This window comes from Chroicocephalus ridibundus, chromosome 3 (genome assembly GCF_963924245.1).
Source record: "Chroicocephalus ridibundus chromosome 3, bChrRid1.1, whole genome shotgun sequence".
Taxonomy (NCBI): Eukaryota; Metazoa; Chordata; class Aves; order Charadriiformes; family Laridae; genus Chroicocephalus; species Chroicocephalus ridibundus.
This window is the reverse complement of record NC_086286.1, coordinates 95297064-95321106: the sequence shown is the minus strand read 5'-3', so window position 1 is coordinate 95321106 and position 24043 is coordinate 95297064. Positions and strand designations below refer to the sequence as shown.

Below are 24043 nucleotides of genomic sequence, written 5' to 3'. Positions count from 1 at the left end.
TCATGAAAAATAGACACTGGCGTTCATTAAATGCTGCCAGCCTGCTTGGCCTGACATGGGCTGAGTTCAGCGGTCATCGGATTAGAATTTGGAAAGTAGAGCTCACTTCTGTCTGTATCTTCCCTACCTCGGGAGAAAAGGTTTATTCTGTACCCACATATAATAAGGATTTATAAAGTGAAGATGAGCGGATGAACAGGAATGGTAATTAACTGCCTCTCAGAATGCCACACAGAGGTGGCATTGGGACAATTATTAAATAGGATTAGGCAACCAAATTAAAAGATACGTCTTCATAGAACTCAAACTTTGTAAATCGTTCACGGTTTGTGTATGCATGCTGAAAATACACATGGACTCCAGAACCGTGATTAGGCAACCTGATAGAATCAGAGTCTGTCCAGGTCCACAGCCTGAGGTTTGGGAAGCCCCTGAGCCCCAGCCTGCTGGTAAGGAACCAGTTTGCCACCTCCATAGGGGAACTCACTGCTCCAAGGGCTGGACAGGCTTTGGTCTGGTCCTCTGTGATCATCTAGACAGTGAATGGCAAAGCAAAATTTGCTCCATGACAAAGCAGATTTGCATGGGCTTTCATTACCAAGTTTACGTTTTTCTAAAAAAAATTCTGCAAAATTAAAAAAGGACATTAGATACTTTAAAAAGCGTTGAGGTGCTTCATTTAGCTGTTGGCTGATGCACATTCAACTAGTCGAAGGCTTTCTGAGGCAACAGGTTGTAACAAGAGAGCAAAACTGAAAATACGGGAACAAATCAAAATTGTCATTTTACCTTCAGTCTTTATAAGGGTTTTCTGTCTAAAGACATTCTCATTTTATTTTTTCCTGCTATTGAAAAATTGAATTTTTCAGAAGGAGCTTTAATAATACTGTCATGTCCTCAGCAAGATGATTAGAAGTGAAACTCAGGCGTAAGTGCTTCAGTTGACAGCAACTGAGTGGGAGGGTTAGGAGTTTTTTCTTTTTGTCCATCAAGCAAAATCGACCAAATACTTTGATTTCATCTCTCCCCTTTCCTCTGAAACAAAGAGCTGTGACAGCAACTTGGGACAGGCCACTAGATGCATGCAAGGTAGACATCTAAAATGGTACTGAGAAAGTTTTCTTAGATGCTTGAATTTTATTTCTTGTTATTTACTGGACATCAAATGGGTCAACCTGGAGTCAGGAAAAAGTCTTCCAGCAAATCAAATTATCAGGGACTGAGAAGGTATCATGGTCTTTCTTCACAGACAAGCTTGTGGGCTGCCCACTGCAATCATGTCATTCTTCCTGTATGGTGCTTGTAGCTGCAAGGCCCCGTAGACAGGCTGTGCTCTTCCCAGCTCCCGAAGGCATGGAAGAGAGACTTGGAAAGGTTGGAGATCTGGGCAAAGACGAACCTTATGAAATTCGATAAGGGCAAGTGTAGGGTGCTGCACCTGGGGAGTAATAAGCCCATGCACCAGTACAGGTTGGGGGCTGACCTGCTGGAGAGTAGCTCAGCTGAAAGAGACCTGGGAGTCCTGGTGGACAACAGGATGACCATGAGCCAGCAATGTGCCCTCATGGCCAAAAAGGCCAATGGCATCCTGGGATGCACCAAGAAGAGTGTGGCCACCAGGTCGAGGGAGGTCATCCTCCCCCTCTACTCTGCACTGGTGAGGCCGCACCTGGAGTACTGGGTCCAGTTCTGGGCTCCCTGGTTCAAGAAGGACAGGGAACTGCTGGAGAGGGTGCAGCAGAAAGCTACCAAGATGATTAGGGGACTGGAACACCTCTCTCATGAAGAAAGACTGAGGGATTTGGGTCTCTTCAGTCTGGACAAAAGACGGCTGAGGGGGGTTCTTCTCAACACTTATAAGTACTTAAAGGGTGGGTGTCAGGAGGATGGGGCCAGGCTCTTTTCAGTGGCGCCCGGGGACAGGACAAGAGGCAATGGGCACAAACTTGAGCATAGGAAGTTCCACCTAAACATGAGGAGGAACTTCTTTACTTTGAGGGTGGCAGAGCCCTGGAACAGGCTGCCCAGAGAGGTGGTGGGGTCTCCGTCTCTGGAGACATTCAAAACCCCCCTGGACGTGTTCCTGTGCAACCTGCTCTAGGTGACCCTGCTCTGGCAGGGGGATGGGACTAGATGATCTCCAGAGGTCCCTTCCAACCCTATGATTCTATGATTCTATGAATCTATGAAAAATAACAAGCAAAAATAAAAGGATAGAGGACGCCAAGAATAGCAATGTGGATAATGAAGATACTGCAGAGAACTGTGAGACTCTTTTAGGTTGAGAGGCCTTGATATCTGGCCTTGGTGCTTCAATGTTAGGTTTACAGATCTTCAACCAAAAGCCACAAACTAAGTGAGCTTACTGGGGTAAGGAGGCAACAGCTATGTGATTAGCACCAGGAGGACAGGGATGCAGACCATCCCGTCATCCCAGCCCATCAAGCCCGCTCGTTCTTAATCTAGTAGATTGAGTGATACAGGCCGGTGATCTAAAAAAAAACCAAAGAAATGTTGTGATTATACTTTGAGGAGTAAAGTGATGTGATGCTCAGTGTTTCTTACATAAGAATTGCAGCTTGATATTAAGAAAAAAATGGTAACCATGGGGGCAGATGGTGTTGTACCAGGCTGCCCAGAGAGGCTGCGGAGCCTCCTTCCCTGCAGATACTCGCCACTCGACTGGATGCGACCCTGAGCAAGCTGATGTAATTGAACTTGCTTTCAGCAGGGGGTTGGACAAAATAACCGCTGGGGTCCCTTCCAGCCAACATGAGGCTGTGATGTTTATGGATTCCCTTTGTAAAAGAAGCCAATGTAACTTTAGTTTTGTTAAAGATTAATATGATGATTTCAACAGACAGGTCCTTGGTTATTTATTTGCCTGTGATTGTCTGAGCTCAGTGGTGCTCTGGGCATACTGCGAAACTGTTTCATACAGTTTTATAGGAAGGTTTGACTAAACGATCTTGTTAGGTTGAAAAGCTTTTCTGTTGCTTTGGCATATTGGTTGATTGGGTTACTTTTTCATCTGTGTGCTCTCATGTGGATGGATGGATACTGTTACATGATTTTTCAGTTAAATCAAGATGCCTGGTCCCGCTCAGCGTATAGTCTTTAAATCTACATAAATGTTCATAACAGGCCACAAAATATATGAAAAGAAAAAGGTTCAGCTAGCAGAACTTGTTTTTTACGGATAAATATATACAACATTTTTAGCTCACCCCGAATCCGCCCTTTTGCTTGTCAAGTTTCCTGAGCAATTAGGAGACAGGCAGACATGCATCTCTGCTGGAAGAAGAAAAACACCGCTCTCACTGCAAGGAGGTGCAGTCAGCTGGCGTATCTCAGCTAAGCATAATTCCTGGCTGTGTGAGTGCTCTGTTTGGGTCCCATACATAGCTTAAGTCACTGCTGGCCTAGGAAGGACCGATTCTCAGCTCTCACAAGCTTCTCATGTATGCTTGAGTTAACATTTTAAAGACAGTTAAGCATTTTAGACTCTCAGAGACTCAGAATTTGCAAAAGCCCTTCAGTGCCTAGCCCGTACTGATTTTTAATGTGGATCTTTATGAATTGTAGGAGGCCAAAATATCATGTATCTCTCCTCCACATTGTTAATACAGGGAAACAACACTCCTGTCTCTCATGATGGAGTTGTCTGGACTGAGTGCACTGAACGCTGTAAGATGCTGTCATGGGAGCCACGGAGGTACAACAGAGAGATGTTCCCTTGGCACTCAACACAGCCAGGAATCATTCTAGGCTGAGATAGATACACCAACTAACTGCACCTCCTTGTAGTAAGAGAGATGGTTTTCTCCTTCCAGCAGAAGGTAAATGTCTGCCTGTTTCCTAGTTGTGGGAAATTACAATCCTGTTCACTAGGACATTCCATGCAATTACTGGAGGCTAGTACTTGGTGCATTGAAGCTCCAGAAAAATGACTTCAACTGTGTGGTTAACAAAGGGATCTCCAGGACTTCTTCTCTAACCTTGTAGCATGCAGTCAGTGTTTGGAAGTACGCGCTCACAATCATCTCTGAGTAAGCTGTGCACATAGCTCATAGAATCATAGAATGGTTTGGGTGGGAAAGGACCTTTAATGACCATCTATCTAGTCCAACCGCCCTCCTGTGGGCAGGGACATCTTCCACTAGATCAGGTTGCTCAAAGCCCCATCCAACCAGACCTTGAGCACTTGAATAAGTGCTTACAGGATCAGCATCTGTGAAAGGAAACTGATCTGCTAAAGTAAAATTCGCATAAAGTTATCTCTGTGCCTGTACTATGTCTTAAAAATGCAAACTTGTTTCACACTAATTTCTGAGCAGAACGGTTTTGGCAAAGAGCGCAAGCCACTGTAAGATAAAATGTTGGAAAGTAAAAGCACCTTCATGTGTTGTTTCAAACAGACAAGCAGCAGCTTTAATGTGTTTAAGAAGCTCAAAAGGGCAAGTTTTTGCCCATATGGAAAATAAGCGATGGCTTTGTGTATTTAACATTCTGCATAAGCATAATTGTTGTTCCAGAACCTTTGCATTTAATAAAATAACTCATTATCGAAACAGAAATATTATTGTTGCCCACGGGCACGCAGAAGCCAGGCCTGTGTGGAGCAGCTGACTTCCTCACAAACATCCCGGGAGAGGCAGGTCCTGCCATGGGCACACGAGATGCTGCCCTTCCACGCCGCTGCCTGCAGCCACTGCTGGTGTGCTTAGCAGCGGCACGGTGTCGGCACTTCAGAACATCTTGTTTGATGCACGGAAGAAAACAAGTAGCCTTCTTTCCAATTGCAGTGATTATGAGATAAAAGACTCTGAAAAATCGAGGAAAATGAGTTACATCATTGGGCTTTGACTGGGGACACTCAGACAGAATAAAGCCCCATTTTGAAAAGTGAGTGTTACGTCTTGGTTGAGGCCGCTGCCAGAGCTGTTCTCTTCTCAAAGCAGTGTGTGATATAACACAACAAGCTGTTTGCTGTACCCACCTCAGCAAGGCCTAGCGCTTGACAAAGCGCATGTCTGCTCTTTGCTTTTAAACATTAAAAAACTTAGAGCATACAAAGAAATAGGTGAACACCGCACTCCCCCCTCAGATTTGAGACCATGCTGCTTTCCATAACGTATGGAGGAGCATAAAACCACATGGAGAGAGGAGATAAGTGTTGCTATAAATACATTAAACCCAGGAAATTCTCATCATCGTTTGAACCCTTCAAGATGAGATTCTTCTTCTTTTGCAATCTGACATGCTTCTGCCATCAAGTCCTGCTCTGTTAGTACTGCTGCCTAACAACAAGAAAGGGCACTTCAGATTCCAGAAAGCACAGAACTTATTTAGATTAAGGGAGACAAGACTAATGGTATGGTATAAAACTGAACACCCTCCAGCTGAAGTGCAGTGATTGATTTTTAGAAGTAAGTTTAATACTAACAATGCATTATGTTGGAAAAATATTCTGTGTTCCATTTATGTCCTTGTTTACTACCGGGAGAAAACTGTAAGAAATTAACAGGATTTTCTTAGATCTGGTGATATTTATGAGTAAGCTCCTAATTCCCAACACAAGGCATACTTCCACTGAAGTCAACCGTAAGGTTTGACTGAAGACCAAATTCCAGCTATTAGTTAATAGGAGTAAATTAAATTAGAAAAAGAAGACCTAGATCTTTGTACATTGAAGACATTTTCAAAACTGTTTATTCTTGATGTCATTATGACATTATTCTGCTAAGTTTAATCAGCCCTGGCATTTGTGGCTGCTTAGATTTCTGTGGTAGCTGTGAGGGGTGTTGGGGCTATAAGGTAGCCTGGACTTCTAAATACTGTTGTTATGCTTACTATTTTTTGAAATTCTGTCGTGAATGTATGGTTTTGTTCAGGACAGACTTACTCTTTCATCCTCATTCTCCTAAATGGAGTGTTTAAAAATATTATTCTGTATTTCAGTATACTAAAAAGTGATAAATTGTCCCTATCTTAATCAACCTGCTGAATGAAGACATCATAAAGTGAGCAGATTAACTGGCATTTGAGTTTTTAATCATTTTGTGCCATTACACTCAGGAACTCATGTTTCCTTTTTAAACACTTTATCACAAAAAAAAAAAAAAAAAAAAGTGATTTATTGTCTTATCCAGTATTCTGGTAATGTATGAGAAAAAAGTGATTTATTGTTTTATCCAGTATTCTGGTAACATGTGAGACTTAATAGTATTTAGGGAAAACAAATAAACCAGAATCTCCATGCAAAGCCAAGTATCCCATAGATTCTTCATCTATATCATGAAAAGTGAATGCTGCTGCCATAATAATTGTGTTATTTTGCAGTATGGAAAGCAATTTTTGGAGGATTTGTGGGTGCTACTTTGTTCACATGTCTGGAATAATAAAAAATTATAGATGTAGCCAAGGATTACTAGGAGTCCTTCTTGAGAGATTCCTGAGGGGAGCTCCTTTTCCCCACATACTGCAGCAGAATGTTTGCATGACTATATTTGAGTGGTCCTTTACCCTGAAGAACTCCTTTAACTCTCTGTGTTACTGGCCACACACCGCTGAAAAACAAATTTAAAACCAAATCAAAGTCTAATATACAATATACTACTGGAGAAAAATATGATAAATAAGGAGATTGATTTATGTTCCAGAGCTTTTCAATAGGATGGAATATTTTAGGTGAAAATGCACAGATGATCCTTGGGTGCTGCCCAAAGTATCAACCTACCGTAGTCATGTTGGGATAATTATCTTAATCCCAAATCTTGCAAGTATTTTAATCCCAATTTCTTATTAAAATATGCCAGGCAGGCACCTGAATTTGAATGATTACATTTTCAACAGACTTTGCCTGTGTCCTTACCTTCAAATGAGACATAAACCAATACTGAAATATCCTCATTGATCATAAATTACAGCTCATATTTTAAATATGCTCGTTTGATAGTGCTTGGGTACGGACTTAAGTATAAAAATGTTTTTTCAACACAATAATTTGACATCCAAAAGTACCTGCCCATCATAAAAGATGTACTAGCAAGTCGAGAGAAAATTTTCATCCAGAGAAAAATTTCATTGAGATACATGCTAACTTCCAGAATATACCCAGGAGTTGTCTAGGAAAGTGTTATTTTACCCAGGCCAAAAGGATGCTAGTGGCAGTCCTCACCATTTAATGGTGTAGACCGTCAGGAGCCATCAGGAGTAACAGTGCCGTTCGCTGGCACAGTGTGATTTACTTGGGGTCTTGCTGAGTCACACTGAGTTGGATTAACTAATCTAAGAGGCTAAATTAGACAGGCTTTTTTTTCCAACCCAGTATGGTTTCTACTTAGTTTTAGCCGCCAAAGCCATGGCACTGTTGGCCACTGACGGACAATTAGATCATGAAGGTGAGTGATGTCTGGCCCCGTTACGATCAATCATGCCTCAACTTCAGCGGAGCCAGAGCTGCACTCCCAGCACTGTGCAAAGAGGAGACTGTTACTGGTGGCATAAAAACTACCCAGCAGTCCTCCAATTCTTCTGTTCTTTTGATTTTGCTCTTTTCAGAAAACAAACATGTGGTAGTGGCAGTGTTTCTGTCCTAAAATCTGAAGACCTGAAAAGCTTGAAGTGGATTATGCTGGCGATCACCAGAACACATTTCTTTCTTAAACATCTACATGTTTAAGAAATTAAGAATTATTTTTCTGATTTGCAAGAGATATGAGTACAGTGTGTTAGCAAACATTTTTACAGAAAGAGGTTATTTGAGTATTTCCCTTTGCCCTAGATTGTAGACAAGGTTAGAATAAATACACTGCAATGGAAACATGGTTTTACAAAAGAGATTGTGCAGTGGTTTTCATTTCTCCAGCTTCATCCTGTAATTCTTTTAATTTTCTCCATTGCATTATAATATGTTTGTATATGTTCTAAAAAACTTATCCAAATGCTGCAACCAATGCTCAGTGATAAATACAACATAGTTTCTATTCATATTTAAAAATCATTTTCTTGGGAAACATCTGTGGTGAAGCAAAGGTTGCTAGGTGAGCTACCAGGCTTGTCATTAGGGGTTAGGGCTATTTGATACAAAAGAAAAAAAAATACCAACAGAGTTGTCTAAATGCAGATGTTGTTTACTAAATGAAGCATTCACATTTTAAAATTTTGTTCGACAAAAAGACCTACTCTTTGGCTGTGATAAAAGGATGTTTTGTCATTTTCAACAGATTTGAGGCACCTGTAAGTGCAAACAGGGATCCTGGGATGCAAATCAGTATCACGCTTCCCAATCTTTAAAATAATTAAAATCTGGAAGAACACATGCTTTATTCTTACTTTTGTGTCAAAAATGTTTCCTGTTGAAGCCAATGAAAAACTTTTAGAAAATATCTAGGTCACAAGTATCTCTAAGCATTAAACCCATCAGAATAAGCATTTCTTATTTTGTTTTGTTTTCTTTTAAGCTCTTGTGCTTGCTCAAGGAAGAATGATGCCTGATTTATAGATCCCTGGAGAAATTTACCTTGATGTTTTATTTTTTGTCTAGGATAGAATGGATTATCAAATGTGCATTTAATGACACTTTGATTGGTGTCCTATAGGTATCTATTTCATGGAATCATAAATCATAGAATGGTTTGGCATAGAAGAGACCTTAAAGATCCTCTTGTTCCAACCCCCTGCCATGGGCAGGGACACCTCCCACTAGACCAGGCTGCTCAAAGCCCCATCCAGCCTGGCCTTGAACACTTCCAGGGATGGGGCATCCACAGCTTCCCTGGGCAACTTGTTCCAGTGTCTCATCATCCTCACAGTAAAGAATTTCTTCCTAATATCTAATCTAAATCAAGCCTCTTTCAGTTTAAAACTGTTGCCTCTTGTCCTGTCGCTACACTCCCTGATAAAGGGTCCTTCCCCATCTTTCCTGTAAGCCCCCTTTTGGTACTGGAAGGATTCGATTAGGTCTCCCCGGAGCCTTCTCTTCTCCAGGCTGAACAACCCCAACTCTCTCAGCCTGTTTTGATAGGAGGTGCTCCAGCCCTCTGATCATCTTTGTGGACCTCCTCTGGACTTGATCCAACAGGTCCATGTCTGTCTTATGTTGGGGGCCCCAGAGCTGAACACAGTACTCCAGGTGGGGAGTAGATAGGGAGAATCACCTCCCTCAACCTGCTGCCCATGCTTCTTTTGATGCAGTCCAGGATACAGTTGGCTTTCTGGGCTGCAAGCACACATTGCTGGGTCATGTTGAGCTTCTCATCAACTAACATGCCCAAGTCCTTCTTCTAAGGTTGCTCTCAATCCATTCTCCACCTGGCCTGTATTTGTGCTTGGTATTGCCGTGACCCAGGTGCAGGACCTTGCACTTGGCCTGGTTGAACTTCATGAGGTTCACACAGGCCCACCTCTCAAGCCTGTCCAGGTCCCTGGGGATGGCATCCCTTCCCTTCAACATGTTGACTGCACCACACGGTTCAGTGTTGTTGGCAAACTCGCTGAGGGTGCACTCAGTCCCACTGTCTGTGTCGCTAACAAAGATGTTAAACAGTGCCAGTCCCACTACCGACCCCTGAGGAACACCACTCATCACTGGTTTCCATGTGGACATCAAGCCATCAACCGCAACTCTTTGAGTGCAGCTATCCAGCCAGTTCCTTATCCACTGAGTGGCGTCAAACCCATGTCTCTCCAATTTAGAGGCAAGGATGTTGTGTGGGACAGTGTCAAATGCATTGCACAAGACCACGTTGTTGATGTAAGTTACTCTTCAGTTGTCCACCAATGCCGTAAGCCCATCTTAGAAATTTGTCAGACATAATTTGCCTTTTGTGAAGTCGTGTTGGCTGTCACCAGTCACCTCCTTAGCAGAGTTTCCAGGAGGATCTGCTCCATGATCTTGCTGGGCACAGAGGTCAGACTGATCAGACTGTAGTTCCCTAGGTCTTCCTTTTTCCTTTTTTAAATCTGGGGGTCATGTTTACCCTTTTCCAGTCAGTGGGAACTTCACTGAACTGCCACAACTCAAATGTGATGGATAGTGGCTTAGCAACTTCATCTACCAGTTCCCTCAGGACCTAGGGATCCATCTCATCACATCCCATGGATTTGTGCACCTCCAGGTTCCTTAGATGGTCTTGAACTTGATCTTCATTGTCCTTGTCCCTGCGTTTGCCTTCTGTGACTTGGGTGGTGTGGCTAGAGCACTTGCTGATGAAGTCACTGAGTAAGTACCTCAGCCTTCTCCATATCCTGGGTAACCAGGATGTTTATGTAGGAGGGCCTACATTTTCCTTAGTCTTCCTTTTATCACTGTAGAAGCTTTTCTTATTGCCCTTGACATCCCTGGCCAGTTTTAATTCTATCTGGACTTTAGCTTTCCTAACCTGATCCCTGGCTGCTCGGACAATCCCTCTGTATTTCATTTGCTTGGTTTTGATTGCATCTCCTGTTATAGCCTTTTCCTTGCTTTGTCAATATAAGCCAAATACAATCACTTAGCAGAGACTGATAAAAATATGACTCCTTAAAAGTATGACAGAAAAGGTCAATTTAGGTTGACAACACTTTTTTTGACACTGCAAATTTAATCTCTTTCATACTTGATGAACTCTTCTAACTTCAGAATGAATAAACATCCTGTAGTGGAATTAAAAAATAAAATATTGTTTTAATAAAATTTATTCATCAGAGCTTGACAAAACTCACCTTTCTAACCCAGTTGCTGTGAAAGCAAGTTCAGTTCTTAAAAAATTTCAGACATGAAATGCAGTCAAATATGTATATTTCTGAAAAATGTAGCAATTAATCCAAAGAAAGGATGTGTAAAAAGATGGTACTGCTGCAAATTTATTTTTTTTATCGCAAAAATTTTTAAAGTTTCCCATCCGATTTATTTTCATGCTTTAAGACAATGAGGTCTTTATATCCACCTCTCCACAGACAGGACTGTTGTGTTGTTTCAGGGTAAGAGGCAGCGCGGTATCAAGCTCTTAACGTATTACACTCTTCCACTTGAAGAAAAGGTTGAAGTGCAAGACATTTTAAAGAAAGCCTACAGGAGAAATTTATGAGCTTTTTCTATGGGAGGGCGCTTATTCTCCATGCAGCTTTTGTCAAACATTTTTAACAAATTGTAATAACCTTTGTCATATCTCATTTTCTTGCATAAACAAGTCACATTGAAACTATAAATGATGGAAAATTTAATCCACATGGCTTGCACTATCAAAACTGTTAAACTGTATTCTTTTCCACCATGTCAGCAGTGCATTATCTGTTTTATAGAAATGTTGAAAAGATTTACTTTTTAAGGGAGATACCACAGGACCTGCGTAAATGTCCTCCTCACACCTGCACTAGCCAATGTTTTCACTTTCAGTTCTTCCTAAAGCTAGGAAAAATGCGCCGGCATTTGTCTTACCTTATCCTATCAGAGAGGATATTTCCTCCCACCTCCAGGAACTCTCTGGTCAGAGACACCAAGAAGCGAGCATGCTGAGCCTGATGGGAGCTGTCAGGTTTTTGCAGCCTTCCTGTCTTGAGCATGCACGTCTGCTGCGGGATGCAACATGGTATAGCAGCTCTCAGTCCAACAGTACACGTAGTTTCTCCTCTGTGGGGCCTTAGCGCCTTGCAAATTGTGTGTATATGTGGCAGCAACTCCTAGCCCAGGAGATACTGTTCTTCTCTGTTCCCATCAGCTCCATGGCGCACTGAAGCCATGAAGTCTCCCTTTCTCGCACGCCAGGAGGGGTGAGAGTGCTGACAGCATCTAGCTGAGGCAGGGACCTCGTGTAACCACCGTCAGTGGTGACCAACGTCAGTGGTAAATAAGCTACAGAAAACATTCCAGAACCCGCTTATTAAATCTTTGTCTCTGTGCTTTTTGTGAGAACAGTTCATCAAAACTAATAGTTCCAATGAAAGTATAGCAGTGCCATGAATGACTGTCTCTTTCCTTCCTTTCTTTATAGGTTTTTTTTACTGGGTATTGTATCCACTTATCTAAACCTGTAATAGATCTATTGGTGCTATACATCCAGTAAAATCTTCAGCACATTTATTTATCTAACTCCTCACACAGATTTTATGTATTCAGGAATTAAAAAAAAAAATAAAATAAGGGTGGTACTTGGGTACTCAACTCATCGAGATCCTGATCACTGTTAAGAAAACATGGGCACTGCTCCTGGCTGTGGGAAGGAATTACTTATGGAGGGACTCTAACAGATTCTTTGTAGACTCAGACCTTGTGAATGCAAACACCTTTCTATTTGCAAGCAACTGCATTAGTTCTGACTTTGTACCAGTGGGAAAAAAAAAGAGCTACTTTTTGGTCATGGTTAAGGTTAACAAAAGCTTTCAAACTTTCTTCTACCTTCCATACAAAATCCAGGATAACGGTACTGCCAATGGTTTGCAAACAGTTTTGGTCATAATCCTGAATGTCCTTGCATTTACAGGGATTAAATCAGACCTCAAATAATACTGGAACATTAACTCCGGTGGTCTAATCGCTTAATTATGTCACTTTAACAGTGATACGTTTTTATTATTTACAGAAGAGGTCATAAAACTGTTTGCAGATGTTTAACTTCTGATTATTTTAATTCTAGCAGTAAATAATGTAGCAAAGTAGCTTTTAAAGACCTTCCCTGAGTGTATTTTTTATGCTTATGATATTCCCTGAGTAATGTTTTAACAATTGCTTTAAACTGAACATCCTCTTCCATATGTACGGCACTTAAATCACAAACTATAGTAAAATCCTGTTGAAAATTAAATAAATGGAGAATTGGTAGTTCCTAATTAACCAGTAAGAAAAGTTTATAAGAGGCGGATTGAATAAATATCAAAGCTTCTGAGTTATATTATCTTCCATAAATTGGCTTTTCTCCAATTAGCGTATGCTTTTAGAAGCAGGGGAATAAGATGAAAGGATCTGCATCAAAACTGATTACTGCTGAAACAAAATGGAAGTTGCTGCTTTTGATAAAATACAAGGCTATGGCAGTGCTTGAATAATTTTATGGGAAGTTACTGCCTAAGGCATATGTTTTACTGTCTGATACTGAATGCACGAGGAAAGACCATCTGGTTTTTTTCAGCCTGAACAAATATATGGTCCAGGTTGAACCACTGGAGGCCAAATATAATTGCTCTGTGTTTTTCTTTGTAGCACTCTCTACCTACAGCAGCATCCTCTAATATAGCACGTATCATAGCACACAGTTCAAACGCTGGCATTCGAAAATACTTTTTCCTCTATTGAGGGTTATAAAATGACTACCCAGGGCTTAATACAATCCTCTACACTTCATCTGTCACTGGAGGAATAGTTCATGATAGGGAAGAACAACTTCTGATACACTTTGACCGCCATGGCGTTTGAACCTTAGGGATTTATTTTTGCCGGGCAGATCATTGTTTAACGTCCAGCCAAGTGAAAGGCGTTGCTGTATCCCCCATGCCTTCAGTTCTTGCTGGGGAAAAAGAGAGGTGCTTTCATCGCATGGCTTGAGTAAACAGATTAAGTTAAAAAAGGTAAAAAGTGAATCCCGTCTATTGGTTTACTTTGAAGGAAAACACGTCAGTGGTAAATAAACTACAGAAAACATTCCAGAACACTTAGTCTTTTTACTTTTGTTGCTAGTGTTGTGTTTTACAGCATCTAAAGGTATGCTTTTAGTTTTGCAAAGCTAATAGGACTGGGATTCTCCCCTCCCCCAAAGTGCTTACAGTCTAATTTTAGACATAATATGCTGAATGCCCATAAAAAAGTGTTCAGTGTTGGAGGGAGGAATAAGGGATAGAGGGGCAAGATCTGAATGTGTGGGTGGATAAATGCAAATGTTTTTCTTTTGTTTTTTAATAATAATAATTAATAACAATGCTCCACTCCTTGTAGAGTTATTGGAAAAACTGAGAACAAAAGGTTATAGAGGTTTGGAAAAATGTCTTTCCAAGACTATTCTTAGGTATGGCTGTGAGGATTGTTTCTGCTTTTCAAGGATAATCTGCAGAACTATGTCTACCAGGTGCTAATCTAAACTGCACCTGGCTTTACTGAATATTTGCCTTTATTTTGATTAATACACTGCTTAAGTGTACCAGTCCCCTCTCATGACTCACTTTTCCCATCTATCATGAATTAACGCTGCCCACAGTGATCTTCTAAATCACAGCCCTGAATAACTGTGGCAAAGCAAGTGGTGGGTGAGTGGAGGCTGATTTTGTGACTGCAGGACTGGGCTGGGACTTAAAAGGTTCAGGCTCATTCCACATATAAAGGTTTTCTGTGTAGCCTTAGGCAAGTCCCTTACCTTTTCTGTGCCGTGGTCTCCAGCTGTGATATGGGAACAACGCACTTTCTTTTTTTCCTGCTGCGTCTGTTTTCTGTAATTGTGCTATAAGAGATCTCTTCCAAGTAAAAACTCGTACTGTGTGTTTGGACAAGACCCAGTACAACTGGGCCTCCAATTTAGTTGGTATTACTGGAATAGAACTAAACAAGAGCAATTTTTTAATACCTAAACAGAAAGGAAGCAGGAAAATATCATTTTAACTGATTCAGGACTAAAGAAATTCAGCAAAAGGAAATGATCCTTTTACAGTAAATTCTTAGTCACTTCTTAATTTTATTTTGCCTTCCATGCAAGCCTTAACGAGCAGAAATCACTTTTATGCCTATACCAGTAGGATGTAATTATAGGGGGGTTGTATCCGAAGACTGTAGCAGCTGAAATGTTCTAGGAGATTCTCCTTTTTAAAAAAAGCAGGGGGAAGGGGAGCAAAATTGCTCACAGAGTGGATTTTTGTCACTTGAATGATTTTTTTGTGAAACCTTTAAACATATATATGCTGATCTTTAACTTTCTTCAGTCTGGAAGATAGACTTGCCAATGGTATGTGCCAGAGACACCCTTTACCCTCCTGGATACTGTTTTATTTACAGTTCTCAGTAGAGCTTGTATCCAAGCTCCTACCAGATTTAGAACCTCACCCCAGCAGTTAAGTGATACACTACAAAATGCGCTTTCAACGTCTTATTGCATTGCACATCAGATTTTCTAATAGAAATTCTGAAGAAATGGACTTACATTTTTGTCTAATGTACTGGATATTTCACAGCACTACTTTATTACAGCACTATGGAAAGTCTATATATTATAAGGGAAAGAGCAATTTTAGCTCCTGAAGAACAAGTGGGGGTAGATGCAATAATATATTGAAGTTTGTGTCCAGTAGTTAGAATCATAGAAGAATGTAGGTTGGCAAAGGCCACTTCAGATCATCTAGTCCAACCTCCTGCTCAAAACGGAGCTCACTTCAAAGTCAGACCAGGGCCTTTTCCAGGCAAGTTCTGAAAATCTCCAGGGACAGAGATTACACAGTGTCACTGGGCAACTTGTTCCGGTGCTGAACCACCTTCGCTGTGACTTTTTTTGTCCTTATAGCTAATCATAATTTTCTTCCCTGCGAATTGTGTCCTCTCTGGCTTCTCTATAACCAGAATTAGATAGCTGAGGACAGCAGTCAGAAGTCTCAGCCTCCCTTTGTCCAGGCTGGACAAACCCAGCTCTGCTCAGCCCCTCCTATATGTCATGAGCTGCAGACCCTGACCGCCTTGCTGGCCCTCCACTGGGCTCGCTTCAGTCTGTCCGTCTGTCTCTCATGCTGGGAAGTCCCAAAATGGGCACAGCACTCCAGATGTGGTCTTTCAGATGCCAAAGTATGGGAACGAATCACTTCCCTCAATCTGCTGGATATGTTCTTGCTAGTAGAGCTCAACGTGTGGTTGGGTTTCATTGCTACAAGAACACGCTGCTGAGGGATGTTCAACTTGGCCATCAGAAACACCCCCACACACCCCCTGCAGTACTTTTCTTAAAAGCTGCTTTCTGTGTCTTCAGAATTATTGTGTTGGTTAATGGAAACACCATATTGAAGAGCATACACACCCTCTACATAGATCATTAATTTCTATGCTTTTTTCCTTTGTCCCTGGAAGAGGTCTGAGTCCCTTTTGTACCAGGAAGGAGCCATTTGTACTCTCTTGCAGATATATATCTGCATTATTTACAATACCTATTCATGTTGGGTTAGAGCATCTGCTAACAAGAGTCCCAGCAATTCAGATAAAAGCCAAAGGCCTGCCTTTTGTTGGTTGACTCATTGCCCAGCATGACTGGCAAGTGTTTTAAGAAGGAAATTAGGAAAGCATTGGTAGAATCAATTATTACTACTTGCAAAATGCAGTGCTAGAATTTAAAACATAGAACATGCACTGCCTTGCACTCACTCATTCAGTGTGCAGCCTGGCTGCTGATTAGTCAGTTTGTGGTATTGTGGGTGAAATGGACTTCTTTTCTGATCCTGTTCATAGATGTTTTCACCGGCACGGTGGTATTATCATCGGTGAAGCGATACAGAGGAAAGGATATTCCTTATCATCCATAGTCTAGGCCTCAGAGCAATACCAGCCCTGCAGGCTCATGTCTGCAAACCCCACATGTACTGAACGCTGTAAGGATCAGACGTGGGATGTGCAAGAATTTCTACAGTGATACCAGGTGTTTGCATCTTCCTCGCAAAGAGATTTAGCAGCATGTCAGGGCTTTGCTTTACCTGCATGCATTCATCAGTGCCATGAACATGTGAGCTCATGCAAGCTCAAAATCACAGTCGTGTTTTCCCGACTGCAATTGCACGACTTGTATAAGACTCTCTTACTTCACTCCTTTGTTTTGACTTCTTCAATGGATGGTATGGTATTAAGTGTGTTCCCAGAACGGAGCATGTTCCTTAAGGGCAGTGCTGCCATAACTCAGCTACCTCTCAGCTTCTGGTAGTTTGTACATGAAGCCTGTTGCTCAGAAGGAAGTTGTTTCAGGTGGACAGTTAGGTGCAGTATGTATCTTAGCTCTTCGATAAGCTTATACAACAGATCTTTGTGGTCACTTGCGGGAGAAATGATTTTTCAGACTGGGGAGAGGACTCTCCCATTGGTGATCTTTTTATAAAGTTGCTAAGAGTATCTGGACTGCATAAAGGTACAGGATTGTGATATCAAAAGTAGTGCCTGTGTATACTGCGTCATGTCTCCGAGAACACGTTGTTTCTTGTGTTTGTTTCCTTTAATTCTACCAGTGCTGCACTGAAGCATACAGATTTAGTAATAGGCTATTCTAATGTCTTTAACAAACTAAGTTAATTAGTGGGTGAATTCCCTTCTATTAGTGAAGACTGTTCATTGATCGTCTTCTATTAATATTGGTGAAGTAGGATCAATATAGATACTGGGTCAGGGTTCTGAAAAATATTAACAATTATTAATATTCTTTCTTTTTCAGTTTTCTCCTTGTGTTTGGTTGCTTGATTTTGTCCGTGTTTTCTACTATTCCTGAACACACAAAACTTGCCTCTGGTTGTCTCTTCATTCTGGTAAGTGAAAACTCTCAATACAAGGCAGTTTTACAGATACTTTTATACACGCTCAAATCCTCTCCCTCACCATGGAGAAAATAGTGTAATTCCTGAATTCTTTAAGAAAACAGACTTTTCATCAGAATGATGAAAATGTAGTAAAGCAGAGGATTCCATCATCTTTTTCTTTAACAACCGGTCAGATTGTATGAAAGTGTTAATAAAATACTGTATTGCATCTGCATCCCCTTCTTCGCTTGAGAATTGCTGTGGTTTGTAACGGATAGTTTTTCTCCTGCAGTTTGGCAGTGACTGAGCATGAAAGACCTTTGATACTGCTGCTGCCATTTATAAAGTCAGTATGTAGTAAGAGACACTTAGACTTAAAATAGGAAATAATTTTGGTATCTTAGATACCAATTTGTGCTAGCTATCGGTGGATACTGACATTTTAGTGGCAGTTGCTGCAGTAGGATGTGGTAGTTTCGTTATTTCTTCATAATACATGCTTTTGTATTATGTTTGACTCTCCTTTTTCCCTTTTGAGGTAGATCTAAATGGCTCTAAACCCTAAAAGTGCTTAACATTTTTCATGCATTGTACGGACGCCACTTTATTCATCTGCTTCTTGATGGGCCATTTAGTTCTGCAAGTGATGGCCTGAGGATAGGTGGTAGTGATCATTAAAATGTCACTATATATCCAGAGTTACCATGGTTATTTCAGTTACATGTATACAGCAGACTGTGGCTCGTTAGGTAGTGCCTGGGGTGAAGTAGCTGTTGACAAATGCCAACATTTTAATTGTCATCACTGTATATACCCAAAAGCCCTGGTCTTCAGAACAGCTCCCTAATTAATTATGGCGTGAGCAGGCTGATAATCATAATTGTCGTGTATGCTATGTCTCTACAGCACAATTTGCCACTGCATCCAGATACCTGAACTAAATGTCCAGAGCTGGTTAGGTGCAGATGTGTGGTGTTCTGCTCCAACTGATGGTTTCTTAGCAGGGCTAATTAGGGAGAGATGTGCTAAATGTGGCATTTTGCTTCCTAGCCATCTTCACGCTTTTTTTTTTTTTTCTGGAGAAAAGATCAGGTGGTGTTGAACCAGCTAAAAGTGATCGGATTTCATCCTACACTCATGCCTGGTCCCATTATTTCCATATCTGAACAACACTTTGCAAATGGAAGCTTGTTTGGGTGGTCTGCAACTAGCTATATTATTGCGATTACTACACTAATTGCTAAGATTGTCTGGTACAGAAAACAGGAAAATCTGATTAGTCTGAAAACACCCCATTTCTAACAGCAGGTGCTTTTGTGACAATTAATCTCTTCCCCTGTATATTTATGCAAATTAGTTGTAGAGATGCCATTTGTTCTGACATAAAACATGCATTTCCTGTGAGCCACATATTTGTTGATTGTGTTGGTACACTTACCACTACTGATCCCTCAGCTGGCTGATAAACCCATTCCCTGTGCTTTGCCATGGCTCTCCCAGGAGCCTGAATGTGGAGGAGCTCTGCGATGTCCTGGGTTTGCTCCCATCTCCAGGTGGAGGTGTGGTGAGCTCCACTAGCTGATACACCAGTCCTTGTAGAGGTGTCCGTCTGCGGCGCTTTCTGCTGCTGTGGCTTCAAAGATGGACTTTGTCACAGAATCACAGAATCACAGAATGGTAGGGGTTGGAAGGGACCTCTGGAGATCATCTAGTCCAACCCCCCCTGCCAGAGCAGGGTCACCTAGAGCAGGTTGCACAGGAATGCGTCCAGGCGGGTTTTGAATGTCTCCAGAGACGGAGACCCCACCACCTCTCTGGGCAGCCTGTTCCAGTGCTCTGCCACCCTCAAAGTAAAGAAGTTCCTCCTCATGTTTAGGTGGAACTTCCTATGCTCAAGTTTGTGCCCATTGCCTCTTGTCCTGTCCCCGGGTGCCACTGAAAAGAGCCTGGCCCCATCCTCCTGACACCCACCCTTTAAGTATTTATAAATGTTGATAAGATCCCCCCTCAGCCGTCTTTTGTCCAGACTGAAGAGACCCAAGTCCCTCAGCCTTTCTTCATAAGAGAGATGTTCTAGTCCCCTAATCATCTTGGTAGCCCTTTGCTGCACCCTCTCCAGCAGTTCCCTGTCCTTCTTGAGCCGGGGAGCCCAGAACTGGACCCAGTACTCCAGGTGTGGCCTCACCAAGGCAGAGTAGAGGGGGAGGATGACCTCCCTCGATCTGGTGGCCACACTCTTCTTGGTGCATCCCAGGATGCCATTGGCCTTTTTGGCCACAAGGGCACATTGCTGGCTCATGGTCATCCTGTTGTCCACCAGGACTCTCAGGTCTTTGTCCACCCCAACAGTTCTGCCTGTGCATCCCGTGACATCCTCTGAACACAGAAATGGCCTTAAGGAGGAAAAGCGTGGATGGTTAATCCTTGAAGCATCAGTACTAGCCTGGTCCAACATTTCTATGCTATAGCCTAGTGTGCTCAGCAAACCCTTGGCAGGAATGAATTGAGTGATGACGAATTTTACGGCTCCTGCTGTGGGTCTCTAATGGAGAAAAATATAAACACAGCAAAGTATGAAGTTCCAGAAGCATGCTAAAGCCGACTGGTTTATTCCAGTTTGCTGATGCATGATTTGCTGCTTCTCTGCATACTGAATCATTAGCTGATATTAGCATTATTATCAAAGCAGGCTTTTGCAACTGCAAACCAAGAGAAAAATACATTTCTACAGTAACTCAGGAGCAGTTGTTTTGTCTGTGCCAACAAATAACTGCAGTCACTAGAGTTTTTGTAACCTTTTCCTTGCAGTGATTCACACAACTCTTACAAATGTGTCATTTAGTAGAGACAGTTGTATTAACTATAAGAGATCTGGTTTAATACTGTTTTGCTTCGTGCTTGAGATGGAAGATATATGTTTATTTTCTAACGAAGTACCATACAAATACAACAATCCCTAGAGCTGCCTGCTGGGTTTCTGTGAACTGTTTGCTTCGCAGATTCATTCCAGATGGTCCCCCCTACAGCCGTGTTAATTGGCTAAAAAGCTAATGTAATGTTCCTTCAACTTAATACCTGAGCTGCTGCCTGCGCTGGCACCTGTGGCTTTTGACATATCGCAGCTATTCACAATTACACAGGGAGGTTAAAGAAGGAAGTGTAGATGAGGTGAGCAAACCTTTCCCTCCTTCTTAGAAAGGCCAGAAGAGCGGAGACGGTTATTGTTCTGCAATCAGTCAATTCCATTTATCTCCCTCAGCCTCACCTTACAAGGGAGCAGAAAACATCTCTCCTAATCAGTCCTAAATACCCTCTCAGAAACATATAACAGCGTGCGGCAGCTCAAAGTAAATCGTTGTTTAGGAAAGCAGTATTAGCTGAGGGCTGCTGAGCGTCAGCAGAGGTTAATGGGCTCGTCTGGACTGCAGAAATGCCCGAGCTCTGCTCCCAGAGCCGACGCAAACCTGCCCCGCTGCGTCACGTCGTACCCAGCCAGGGCTTCAGATCTGCCATCTGCACAAGCACTACTGTCTTCCTAGGCATCTTCCACTTATCAGGGGGCCTGTCAAGGGAAAAGCATTTAATATTTGAATTTTATGCTTGAAATGAAAGTCCTGCAGATAAGTTAAGTGCAGGTTACATACAGCAATGTTGGATTGTTACATCGGTAATTAATTTTGCTAGATTTTTGTCCAGAAATAATAAGCCTAACCAGGGGGACATCATCAGATAAAACTCCTTATACCTACAATTATAATTATGCTTTAGCCTTGTCTGTGCACACAGCTTCTGGCACTGAAGTTGTAGCATTGATATAGCCCAGACAGACAGTAGAATAAAATCTACTTCAACATCAAAAAAGCCACAAGCAGCTTAAGAATCCAACTAACACAGCAAGAAAATAATCTTTGGTGTATTGCTGATCTCTTACAAGTACGTTTGCTGGCACTTTATCAAATAATAAACACAAGGGAAGTAAAACTTAGGCTGGGAAGGCAAAATCAAATCTTTTGGGGAAGACAGCCAAGAAGGAATATATCTGGAACTGGAGGTCATTCGCTCTCATGACCAAACTCTCTATATTTTAAGATCATTTTCAACTAAAGCTATGTGAATAACTGGTTCACTTCGGTTTGTTTGTTGTCAATTCAAGAAAATAAATAAAATATTTTGAGTTGACCCACAAAGATTTGGCAAATCAAAAAGTCCAAAAGTCTTGGATCGGATTAAATATTTCATTTGACCTGGCACAAAATATTATTTGTGTATTTGAGCATTTTAGATCTTTTGGCTTAGAAGTAAAATTGAGGCTGTAGAAAAGAAACGTCATTTTTATTTGAAGTGACAAAGCATTTGATTTTTTTCATAATTTTCATTTTTAATCAAGATGGAGAGATTGCAAAATTCATGTGAATTTCTGGAGGACTGGTTCTGGCAAATCTGTTTTGTTTTTTTCTCTGAAAAAGGCTGGGGTAGGAAGCTGTACCCAGTTCTGTAGGATAAGGCCCTCTGAAAATACACTCTAGGAACACATTCTTCAGGCAGAAATAGAATGAGGCCAGCTTCTACATGTACTGCGGTCACTTACACGAATCCAAAAGGAGAGTCTAGTAAGTGCTTCTAGCAATTAAGGTCTTCCTAAGGTTTTTCACCTGTAACATTTTCCCATAAAAGAAACATAGAAAGAGGATGAACATTGATTAAAAAAGAGTATAGCTGTCCCAAAGCAGGCAAGCACATATTACAAACTGGAATAACAGATGGCTGAATATGAGCCAGCGGTGTGCCCAGGTGGCCAAGAAGGCCAACAGCGTCCTGGGCTGTATCAGGAACAGTGTGGCCAGCAGGACTAGGGAAGTGATCGTGCCTCTGTACTTGGCACTGGTGAGGCCCAACCTCGAGTGCTGTGTCCAGTTTTGGGCCCCTCACCACAAAAAAGACATTGAGGTGCTGGAGCGGGTCCAGAGAAGGGCAGTGAAGCTTGTGATGCGTCTGGAGAACAAGTCTTATGAGGAATGGCAGAGGGAGCTGGGGTTGTTCAGCCTGGAGAAAAGGAGGCTGAGGGGAGACCTTATCGCTCTCTACAACTACCTGAAAGGAGGGTGTAGCCAGGTGGGGGTCAGTCTCTTCTCCCAAGTAACGAGCGTTAGGACAAGAGAAAAAGGCCTCAAGTTGTGCCAGGGGAGGTTTAGATTGGATATTAGGATAAATTTCTTCACCAAAAGGGTTATTAAGCATTGGAACAGGCTGCCCAGGGAAGTGGTTGAGTCAGCATCCCCGGAGGTATTTAAAAGATGAGTAGAGGTGGTGCTTAGAGACATGGTTTAGTGGTGAGCTTGGCAGTACTAGGTTGACAGTTGTACTCAGTGATCTTAAAGGTCTCTTCCAACCTAGACTATTCTATGATTCTGTGATTCTATATTAAATTTGTCTCTGCTCTAGGAGAGTGAATCCACTCACAGAGATGTAATCATACAAATCCGCTACAAAATTTTAAAGCTGGGCATAGTGGATTTTAAAAAAGAAAGATAGTGCTTAATCAAAAAGTAGCATTTTTAAGTTTATTGTCTGAGAACTTGAATCCTCTTGCGATGCTTGGATAAAGACCACCAGACCTGAGTAGAGGACTGGATGGATGGCTCTGTAGAACCAGCTAACAATGAGTAAAAGGAAAAACTGAATGATCTTGGGAGATTTCAGTTCTAGATACATTTCTAACAAAGATGGTAGGGCATAGACCACATGTTAATTGCAGCTTTTTGAGTCTTCTCCCAAGAGAAACAGATGAACTGATCCCTGAGCTAAAAAAAAGTGATTTTCAAGTTTACTAGAGCTTGTCAAAACTCAGAATCTGTGTTTCTCAGGAAATACTCATTTTCAATGTTTTCTTTCATCCCAAATCAAAGCAAGGCTTTGAAATTTAAAAATTTCTGCATAGATGTCTCTGAAAAATTGTGTCTGTTAAACATAAAAAACTGAAGTTATCAAAAGACAGAATAAGAGAGGGAAATGTAATATTGACAAGGTCAAAGTCTTCATGTTTTCCGTCTTGTTTGGATTCATATACACTAATATCATAATTAGGTGATAACACGAGCATAGAACAATTCAACCATGTCATAATAAACTGCATGAAAGCTTTGAAAGAAAATATTCTTGCCTTATCAAAATAAATAATTTTATGTCTTTGCTGATTAAATTGATACTCTCCTATTATGCGTACTGATTTCACCAAATCAGAGCTGACTGTTGTTACAAAAATTTGGACCGGATCTCATTACAACTGCTTTAGAATCTTTGTGTGCAAACAGAGCAGACTTCCTATTGGAAATGTAAGTTCTGGTTGCACTTTTCTGAAACTAAAAATTATTAGGAGGAAGTCTGGCGGAAGGCAAAAATTGTAAATGAAGAGGTGAAGGTATTTAAAAACATAACAGTAGATGTCCCCAAAGCTGTAATTCTTCTGTCAGGATGCAGCGTTGGCGCTACCAACCAACCAACAGAGCTCTAAAACAAATAAGCTCACGCTGTAGCTATGGAGAGAGATGAAAGTAGCAATAAAAATAACAAAGGAACATGGCACCACACATAAAGCTGTAAAGGTATC

At 41.5% G+C, this 24043-nt stretch overlaps 1 protein-coding gene across 3 annotated transcripts in view; it reads left to right on the top strand.

The window, feature by feature from the left end:
- Positions 1–24043, top strand: part of KCNQ5 (potassium voltage-gated channel subfamily Q member 5) — a 306072-nt gene that overhangs the window by 192739 nt on the left and 89290 nt on the right. For all 3 annotated transcript variants that reach the window (XM_063330168.1, XM_063330167.1, XM_063330166.1), the window contains exon 2: positions 17355–17445. In XM_063330168.1, the coding sequence (XP_063186238.1) occupies positions 17355–17445 (91 nt within the window). The remainder of the gene's footprint in view (positions 1–17354; positions 17446–24043) is intronic.